General features: G+C 44.3%; 1 protein-coding gene across 1 annotated transcript in view; it reads right to left on the reverse strand.

Moving 5' to 3' along the window:
• Positions 1 to 9,658, reverse strand: part of TTC12 (tetratricopeptide repeat domain 12) — a 49,213-nt gene extending 39,555 nt beyond the window's left edge. The window contains exons 1-5 of the mRNA XM_081241446.1: positions 9,621 to 9,658; positions 7,662 to 7,734; positions 1,645 to 1,808; positions 1,059 to 1,080; positions 351 to 428 (exon numbers count right to left, since the gene is read on the reverse strand). Coding sequence (XP_081097572.1) covers positions 351 to 428; positions 1,059 to 1,080; positions 1,645 to 1,808; positions 7,662 to 7,719 — 322 coding nt within the window. The 5' untranslated portion in view covers positions 7,720 to 7,734; positions 9,621 to 9,658. The remainder of the gene's footprint in view (positions 1 to 350; positions 429 to 1,058; positions 1,081 to 1,644; positions 1,809 to 7,661; positions 7,735 to 9,620) is intronic.
• Between the last annotated feature and the right edge of the window lie 745 nt (positions 9,659 to 10,403).

Genomic DNA, 10,403 nt, shown 5'->3' on the forward strand with positions numbered 1-10,403 from the left:
TGTTTCATTTTTCTTTTTCATTTCTTCATCTGTGCCTCAGGCTGGACAGTAGTACCTCACTCCCATCCCTCCCTACTTTCCAAGCCTCACTTAGTGCTGCTAAATCCATCCATGTGCTTTAGAAAGGTCTGACTGTGGAGGCTGACTCAGGGCTGTGTCTGACTCCCTGCTTGTTGCTGTGGGAACAGGAAACAGACTAGTTTCTGCCTGGCCAGGTCCCACTGCCTCAGGCCCATCATGAACCCACCCACTGGGAATCTTGATGTCCTCAAACATTAGCATAGAGACTTCCTTGCTCTTTCTAGCACAAATCACCCTGGGTATTGAAAAGTGAAAAGACTGACAATTACCATCTGCCAAGACTTTGTTTTCCCTTCTTCTTTTGGCACGTTCTTTTGCATCCTTCTCCATAGATGCCAAGAAGGCCTCTGACAACAGCGTAATTTCAAATATTAAAAAGAAAAATCCAAATACTATAATCAGTTCTTCAGCTCAAATTCAGAAAAAAGCTACTTTAGAGTTTTAGAGCCACACTTTTCATGCATTCACATGTAGGCACGTGTACGCGCGTGCACACACACACACACACACACACAGATTCGGAGACAACTAAAATGACATTTTCTTAATTTGACAGTAAATGGTAATCTGTGTGATGTATTATTATACATGGTGACTATGTCTGTGCTTCAAATTTGAATTATGCCTTTTAAAAGAGTTCTTCTTTGAAGACAGACTTTTTTGTTCCACTTAGCATAATGAGCTTCTGAGCTGAGCAACTGAGAAACTCTCTGGATCCCTTTAAGCAGCTAAGAGTAAATTGGATGAAACAGAATAACTGAATTCAGTTTACAAAAGACTGGCCAGGAGAACGTAGGAAAAACCCTCTGAGTACTGTCCCCTCTGACTACTAGTAACAGAATTGAATGATCAGTAGGTTTTTGTTCATGGGTTGTTTGTAAGCCCAGAGGCTGTAATTTAAGGGTCTGGAAGCTACAATCAATAAACACTGATCCTAAAGGAATAATACACATTGGAAAGAGAGATGCTGTCCTTACCTGTGTTTATTTCATCTGTATTCTGCAGGGCACAGGTTATCATAAAAACAAAGACACAAATTTCAAAAACCACTCCCTCATTTATACATATACAAAGCAAGAAGGCAGATCAATTACAAGTGGGGAGTAGGGTCATTTCCTTTAACCATCGATACTGAAAGGCTCAAAATTCAGGGGGCTTGCGTTAATCAGGAGATCTAGTTATGGGCACAATTGTTATGGGGCTACATCTGCAGAAACAAGGGCGAGCAGGTCAAGGGACCGCCGCTGTGGCTGTATGAGTTGGAAATATGAGTTAGTAGAATATATTACCTTAACGGCTTAAAAATGGTCACAAGCTCAGTGGGTACAGAGGCCACATTTTCATTAAAACACACCCAAAGGGTTGTTTAAGGATGACCCAGAAAGATCAAGAAAAGAAATCAGAGTTTATACTTCCTTGTGGAAAATAAATCTAAGTGAATCTAAAGATCAAAAGGCTCTTTCAGCCTCACCAGGCAGTTGAGATTAAACCACTACTTCCTCTGCTTTGTGCAGACCTTCTCACTCTGTCTACATAGATAACTCCACCATAGGGAAAGGGCACCTTTGTGGGAGCTTGTGGAGGACTGATCATGGTCTTGTTCACGGTGGTCCTGCACTCGTCCTCCTCTTGGTCTTCCTCTGTAAACTTCAGTCTCTTTTCTGTCTCGAGGACAGCTTTCTCTTGTACGACTGGGTCATCAGAATTCATCTCCTGAATTAAATTGGCTAGAGGAGAAATCAGAGGTGAATCATTCAAGCAAGGTCTTCAAAAAGAAAGACTCCACTCACTAAAAAGGTGGTGTAGAAAATTTCATGGGGAAGGACTTTTATTTTTCCAGCTTTATTGAGATATAATTGACACATGACATTGTGTAAGTTTAAGGTGTACAACATGGTGATTTGATACACGTATACACTGAGAAATGATTCCCACACCAAGGTTAGTTAACACACCCATATCCTCATATAATTTCATTTTTTGTGTGTGTGGTGAGAACATTTAAGATCTAGTCTCTCAGCAACTTTAAAGTGTATAGTACAGTACTGTTAATAGTCACCATGCTGTACATTAGATCCCCAGAACCTATTCACCTACTAGAGAATTTGTGTATATGAGTGTTTAAATTGAAACATCTCAAATAAATGGTTTTTAAAAAATGTGCTTTCTTTTGCAACCTCGTTTTTTCTCCTAATATGCTTTAGAGATTTGTTCTTGATACTAATGGTTGCAGTTGATTTATTTTAATCACTGTATATACCATAGGTAATCCATTCTCTTATTGATGGACATCCAGGTGTTTTTAAATTTTTTGCTAGTGAATAAATGACGAATCGAGTATCTGTGTACATATTTTCCCATGCACACGTGACATATTCCTCAGCTTACGGCTGTGTCGAGGTTTATTCCTATGAGTTGTGACAAGAGTTCCCATGCCTCCACATCCTAGTTAAAGCTTGTTGTCAAACTTTTAAGTTGTTGCCACTATAATGGATTTATCTCCTCAATGTTTTCATTTGCGTTTTCCTGAACATGATTGGGATCGAGCATCTTTTCATTGGTTTGTAGGCCATTTGGATTTCCTTTTCTGTCAACTGCCTGCTCCTATCCTTGGCCGATTTTCTATTGGGTTGTTTGCCTTTTTCTTATTATGATTTCTTTATATGTTCTGGACTGATATGTATTTGTGAACATCTCCTTGTGTACAGTTTATCTTTTTATCTGTTTTTATGGAAGCTTTTGTTAAAGAAATTTTCTATGTGTTAAATGTACCAATATTTCCCGTTATGCTTTATGCCTTTTGTGTATATTAGGTTTACAAATATACTCTTATATGTCTTCCGTATGTTTTAATGTTCTGTTTTTCTCATTAGGGTATTTAATCCACCTGGAGCTGACTTTTTTGTTTTTTGCCGCACCACCTGGCATGCGGGATCTTAATTCCCAGACCAGGGATTGCAACCGTGCCCCCTGCAGTGGAAGTGCAGAGTCTTAAGCACTGGACCACCAGGGAAGTCCCCTGGAGCTGACTTTGCATAGGGCACGAGCACCCGTTTGTTGAAGACTCCCTGCCTTCCCACCAATGTGTTGTGTCATCCCTGTCACATGCGTGAACCTGCTCTAGGCACTTTATTCCATTCTACTGGATGGTATCTTTTTCAGCACCAAAACTTCCGTGCATAATTACTACAGCTTTATAATGAGTCTTGAACATCTGATAGGGAGATCCCACTTTCTTATTTTTCTGCAAAATTTTCTGGATTAATTCTTGGCCCTTTGCTCTTCTGTGTGAACTCTGGAATCAGCTTGTTGAATTCTAAACAAAACATTTTTGGGATTTTGATCTAAATCGTGTTGAATGTAGAGAATAATTTGAGAAGAACAGATTTCCTTAACAAATGTGTCTTCCCATCCATGATAAAATGTCTCCACTTATTTAGATGTAAATAAACACATACATAGCACATTTATGTCTTTTAATTAAAAATTTTATTCACTAAACTCTGAACTTTATTCTAATTTCATTAATCTCTTTGTAATATCCTTTTTCCATTCCAGGATACCATCTAGGATATCACACTACATTTAGTCATGTCTCCTTATAATTCTCTGAGCCATGACAATTTCTCAGATCTTCCTTGTTTTCCTTGACAGTTTTGAGAATTTCTGGTCAGGTATTTTTTGTAGAGTAGTGTTCATTTTGGGTTTACCTGATGTTATTGTCACAGTCAGACTGAGGTTCTCAAGATTTTGGGAGGAAGACCATAGCACATATTAAGGGTACACGTTATCAATATGATTTATCATGCTGTTAACTTTGACCACCTAAGGTAGAGTTTGTCAGCTTTTTCCATCTTAAAGTTACTTTTCCCCCTCTTTTCCCTCTTTGGAAGCAAGTCAGTAAATGTATCTCACTTTCAGGGGTGGAGAGTTGTGCTCTACCTTCTAGAGGCAGGAATATCTACATAAATTGTTTGAAATTCTTCTGTATGGGAGATTTGCCTTACATATTTATTTACTTATTTAACTATTCATCGTTTATTTATATCCATATAGACTCATGGATATTTATTTTATACTTTGGGCTATAATCCAATACTGTGTTTGCTTTCTTGCTCAAATTGTTCTAGTTTTGACCACTGGGAGCTCTTTCAATTAAATTTTATAACCTTCCCCATAAAGGTCTTGCATATATTTTGAGGGATTTATTTTGGTATTGTAAATGAAGTGTTGCTGGTATACAGGAAGTATATAAGAATGCAACTGAATTCTATACATTAATCTCGTATCCAAAAACCTTGCTCGATTTCCTTCTTTACTTTGATAATTTATTTATAGATTTTTTTGAATTTTTCTCTGTAGGCTCTCTGCCTGAGCCCTCTTCTCTTTTTCTACACCTTTCCCAGGAATTCCTGTTCCCTCCTATGGTTCCAAATACCATGCAGATGCCAGTGTCTCCTAAGTTGACCTCCCCAGCTACTCTCTCTTTCTTAGGCTCAGACTCACAAAGCCAACTGCCTTCTGAACATCTTCACTGGAATGCCTTACTCATCTGCCTATCCTCTTTCTCCCCAGACTGTTCCTCCTTCAAATGCCCCTATCTCAGCAGATGGTCCAACTACCCACCTGTCATTCAATCAAGACTCTCAGGCTCATCCTTAAGGCTTTGTTCTCCCTCCACCTTCACAGCCATCAACACTAAAGCCTGTCAAGTAAGCTCTGAATTATCTCTCCAATCTGTCTACTTGTGTCCATTCCAGCCACAGTCTCTTCTCCCTGGAGCACTGTAACAGCCTCCTAGCTGGCTCTCAGCACCTGTTTGCTTCTCCCCTCCAGTCTACCACTGCCAGAGTGACTTTTCTAAGGTGTAAATCTGACCATGTTTCTGCTCCAAGTAAACCCTCCAAAGGATTCCCATTGCTCTCAGGATAAACACGAATTCCTTACCGTGGCTTCCAAGGTCTTTCCTGATCTGGCCTTTCTGGACTCAGATGGGACCCTTCTCTCCTTGATCTATTCTCTCCAGCTATACTGAGCTTTTTAATCTTTCAGTTTCTCCAAAGTACCACACTTGCTCTTAACTTCCATCTTTCCTACGTACTTTCTCGCCATTTAGAATACTCCCCTACCCTCTCTCCAGTGGCCAACTCCTAGTCAGACTTCAGATTTGTGCTTAAAACTCATCCTTTAGGGAAGCCTTTATTTGTGGGCTGAATTGTGCCCCTCTGCCCCAATTCATATGTTGGAGCCCTAATCCCCTCAGTGTGACTGTATTTGGAGACAGGGCTTTTAAAGAGGTCATGAAGGATAAATGAGGTCATAAGGGTGGGGCCCTAAACCAATTGGATTGACGTCCGTATAAGAGGAGGAAGAGACACCAGGGATGTGCACACACAGAGAAAAGACCATGTGAGGACACAGTAAGAAGGAGGTTGTCTGCAAGCCAGGGAGAGAGGGCTCAGGAGAAATTAAACCTAACACCTTGATCTTGGACTTCTGATCTCCAGAACTGTGACAAAAATTAATTTCCGTTGCCTAAGCCCCCCAGTGTGTGAATATTTTGTTACAGCAGCCCATCAGACAACTCCCTCATCTGAGTTAGAGTCTCTTGCATTTTACCAATCTCTCTTTGTAGCATACATCACCCTTGAAATTACTTGTTTAATATCTGTTTTCCCCACCAGACTGTAGGTACCATGAAGGAAAGTAATTCTTATTCGTTGTTACTGTACTCTCCAGGGTCTAGCGATGCTCAGTACACAGCAAGAGCCCAAGAAATGAATGTATAGAATCTACACACATGTGGCTATATAAATTTAAATTACTTATAAACGAAATAGAGATATTCACTTCTTTAGTAGCACTAGCCCCATTTCAAACCCTCGATAGCCACTTGTGGTCACTGGTGACCACAGTGGACAGTGTAGATTATAGAACATGTCTATCATCACAGAAAGTTCCATCAGATGGCACTGATATAAGTGATATGGAAATGAACTTGGGGTACGAATGAATGTTAGCCAGGTAAAGAAAGACCGGGAGGCAGAGGGAAGGACAAAGGCAGCAGGCAGAGGATGAATGCTCAGGGGGTGTGTGGGGAACCGGAAGCAGTCTGTAGCTCAAGTGTAAGGTAGGGGGAGGCCAGAGGTAAGGCCAAGGTCATGGGAGGACTTAGGTCCTGATGAGAGCATGACATTTATTGGGACTGCGGGGAGAATGCAAGCAGAGAAGTGGCTGGGTCAGATTTGCATTTCAGATACATTACCCTGTGGGGAGTGTAAGCCTGGAGGCGGGGGGGGGGGGAACAATCAGGGGGTTGTTGAAATCGTCTGGATAAGAGAACCAGAACAAAGGGAGGTTGGAGAGGTGGGAGCTGGAGGCAGAAGGCAAACCTGAGGGCTGATTAAATTAAGGACTGAGAGGTGAGAGGAGGCCAATGTGACTTGTAAATCTGGGGACAGCAGTGCCACCAAGTGAGACTAGAACGAATGGGAGAGTAGGAGAAGCAGGTTTTATTTGGCACTGGGGGCGACAGAGAAAGAGATGATCAACTAACCTTCGGACACATTAAGTTCATGGTGCTTGAGGGATACAATGGGTGTGACAGTTGGCATAGAGGCTGAGGCTCAAAAAAAGTGGCTGGTAGCAATTGAGATGTGGGGTCATCACAAGGGTGGTAGCTAAAACCACGTGCTTGGGCTAGATCACCTGAAGAGAAAGGTGAGCAGCGGGCCAGGCCAGAACAACATTTGGGGGATGGGCCGAGAAGAAGCCCATGACAAACCCAAAGAACACCCTAAGGATGTACTGTCTATGAAGTTGCCTGAACTATTTTTAAAACCATTTTATTCTTTGGACGCATATAGCCTGTGAGAAGCAGCAACTTCAATATATTTCTATTTGATATGTAAGGTTGGTTTCACTGCTGGTTTTCTTGTCTCTATCCTCAAACAAGCTCCCTGAAGTCTGAGCAGGGACTGAGTGTTTTGGAATCTACTGTATGTGATCTGTGTGGTCAGAATATGTCCTTTGAGATCCCCCCAGTCTAAGTTGGGGAAGGGTCTTCCTGCCTAGAGGAAGAGAGACAGGAGTATGACAACCAACAGCCATCTGTGTAATGTGATGGACCCTGAGGGAAAGCCTTTTGACCTTTGCCTCTGCAGCTCAAAACCAGGAAAGGCTCTCCCCTAAAACAAGAGGGATTTCAGACTGATCAGTGGGGTTCCTGAATGATCTTCTCCAAGGGAACAGTAGGCTCACTGGTGATGGGGGAATAGAAGCTCCTTTTGACCTGATTCTACACAGAAGGGGAGAAAATACAAGGAAGAGCTGTCAGCCTGAATTCAATCAGAATGTTAGCAGCTTCTCTGATACCAATTAACAGCCAAAAAATATTACCCCCAGGCTCCAATATTACTTGCTTCTCAATACCCCTTCTGTTTAATCTCAAGAACGTTTTTTCCTTAAGAGTCATAAACCTGTCAGGCAACCCAGGAACTAACTTAGAGTAATCATCTCTCTTTAACCACTCCACCTCCCTAAAGTAAAATTTAATTAGTCTATGATTTACTGGTACTTACTGATTTCATCTACATTTTTAAGAAATTTCTGCAAGTCTTCCTCTTGAGAGTCAGCCATGGTGAACCAGAATCCCTGAGGAAGGCAGCATAAATGATGAAAATTAATAATAATAAAACTCTCAACAGAATTTGTCAGGCTGATGAGCCTTCTAAAACTAAGAGCCAGGTAATTATTTTTAAGATGGATTTGTGTTTATAAAAGTCATGAATAACAAGCAGGGTGATCTATTTCACTCTGACTGCTGTTAAGGCCAAGGGACCCTCATGACGTGTGGCGATATTTCTGGAAAGCTGCCAGCCTCCCTCCAATGGGGAAAGGGCTCTGCAAAATGTCCCTACAAAGCCACCATCAGCTGCTGTGTCAGGGACCTGGCTTGAAGGCGGCCAGGTGGAGAACAGTTGACAGGCCACCAGAGATGGAGGAGGACACTAATGCTTGACTTTGATCATGACAGGCTGGCCCAGCCAGAAGCTTTGGAGCTGGCTGTGTGACAGGTAACCAAAAATGGGACAATTTACATCTAAATGTCCAAACTATTTAAACTATAAGCCTCTGGCTTATTTCTGAGGAGTGAAGAGAAGCTACAAATTGCATGGAGGGATTAGAACTTGACAGCCCTGCACGCCAGCCTCTCTTCTCTCCAGGTACTTTAGTTGGATCACCACTCAGTTGTTTTTGAGTGAAAGGCCTCATGCTACAGCCAGTGGTTCTCAAAGGTCCACCCACAGACCATAAGAATCATCCAAAAACTGGTTTAGCATAAGATTCTTCAGCCTTAGCCCAGAGCCCCTCAGTTAGTAAGCCTGAGAGAGTACCCAGGAATGTATAGTTTTAAACACTCTCCACGTGATTCTGATTTACAGCTAGGTTTAATAACAGTGTAGCCAAATAAGTCACCTTTAACTGGAAATTTGAAATCTGCCAGGAACAAGCCTCCACCAGTTATAAGCTGTGCTACCTCAGCTAAAGTCACAACCTCTCTGACCCTCAGAGGCCTCATTCATTCTATGGAAACTATAATACAAACAGAGGGCTGCGGCTTCCCTGGTGGCGCAGTGGTTGAGAATCTGCCTGCCAATGCAGGGGACGGGGGTTTGAGCCCTGGTCTGGGAAGATCCCACATGCCACGGAGCAACTGGGTCCGTGAGCCACAATTACTGAGCCTGCGCGTCTGGAGCTTGTGCTCCGCAACAAGAGAGGCCGCGATAGTGAGAGGCCCGCGCACCGCGATGAAGAGTGGCCCCCGCTTGCCACAACTAGAGAGAGCCCTCGCACAGAAACGAAGACCCAACACAACAAAAATAAATAAATGAATAGATTTAAAAAAAAACAGAGGGCTATCTGGGGATTAATTTAAAGCACCAGGTTGGCAATGAGTGGTTACTGCAAGACATCCTTATCTATGAAACAGGGCTGGGGACCTCTGGCTTAACTAAACGATCACTAGGTTTCTTTCCAGCTCTTAACAATTCAGGCTCCCGTGGAACTGAGGCCTAGTCAAGTGAGTTGACTTGACCAAGGTTAGGAGAGGCAGAAGGCAGGCTTAGAACTCCCCCGGGCAGGCGCCAACCCCTCCGCTCCCAGGCCAGGGTCTAAGGGCGCGCCATGCCTGGGCAGCGAACGCACGACGGGACGAGAAGGCCAGGGCACGGTGACGCCCAAGGCGTCCGACGGTATCCACTTCAACGGGAAGGAGACTGAGCCTCGCCTGGAGCCAGAAGACCGGCTCGCCCCAAATGCCCCTCCCCAGCCGGCGCAGAGGGGCGGGGCCGGCGGCACCGTTGCCCGGGCAACCGCTCCAGAGCGTCCACCGGCCGAGTGCCCGCCGTGGAGGTCCCGGCGGCCCTCAGCTGATACCGTCCCATCCGCCGGGCCCAAACCAGCGTCCTCTGCTTGGCTCTGACGGCCAGATCAGGACCAGGACCAGGGCAGACCCCGGGCCACCCCGCTGCACTGACCTGACGCGCCCAGAGCTGGACAGGAAATGGCGGCTGTGGGCGGGCGGTAACCGACCTAGGCTGAGGCGGGGCGGCGCCAAAGGGCCAGGGGCGGACGTGGCCCCGTGCTCTGACGCGCTCTGCGTTCTAGTTCCGGAGCGCGAGCCAAGTTCAAGGCCAAGCTGGCGCGTGGGCAGCCAGCTGGGGACCGGGGAAGCTGCGGGGAGCAAAAGAAGCCCGAGTGACCTGCGTTGATCCCTAAATCAGCGCCAGGTTTTGGCTTCTTTGTTTTCTGGGGTTGGAGGGTGTGTCACTGGCATTAGCTTAATATCCCTGGCCCCAAAGAGGGAAGGTCTGCAGCGTACTTGGGAGAGGCAGGCTTGGGTGTGAATCCGATTTTACTTATTAGTATACGGGAGACCTTCGGAGAGGAGAGTTATGTGATCTCTCTGATCTTCAGAGTTCTCCTTTATATAAAAAATGGAGAAATGACACTTTCTCATAAGATTTACGGTTAAGGTGCCAGGCACCTAGTCAGTGGGGGTAAGTGATGGTTATTATCCAGGGAATCATAGTATTTAGAGCATAATGAGACAATGGACACATTCAGAGAGAGAGAGAGAGAGAGAGAGATTTATTGTAAGGAGTTGGCTCGCATGATTATGGAAGCTGAGAAGTGCACCATCTGCAGTTGGCAAGCTGGAGACCCAAGGAGCCAATAGTGTGAGTTCCAGTCCAAGTCCAAGGGCCTGAGAACCAGGAGAGCTGACGATGGTGTAAGTTCCAGTTCAAGTCTGAGTGAAA

The sequence above is a fragment of the Mesoplodon bidens genome, assembly GCF_964165515.1.
Source record: "Mesoplodon bidens genome assembly, chromosome: 7".
In the NCBI taxonomy this organism is placed as follows: domain Eukaryota; kingdom Metazoa; phylum Chordata; class Mammalia; order Artiodactyla; family Ziphiidae; genus Mesoplodon; species Mesoplodon bidens.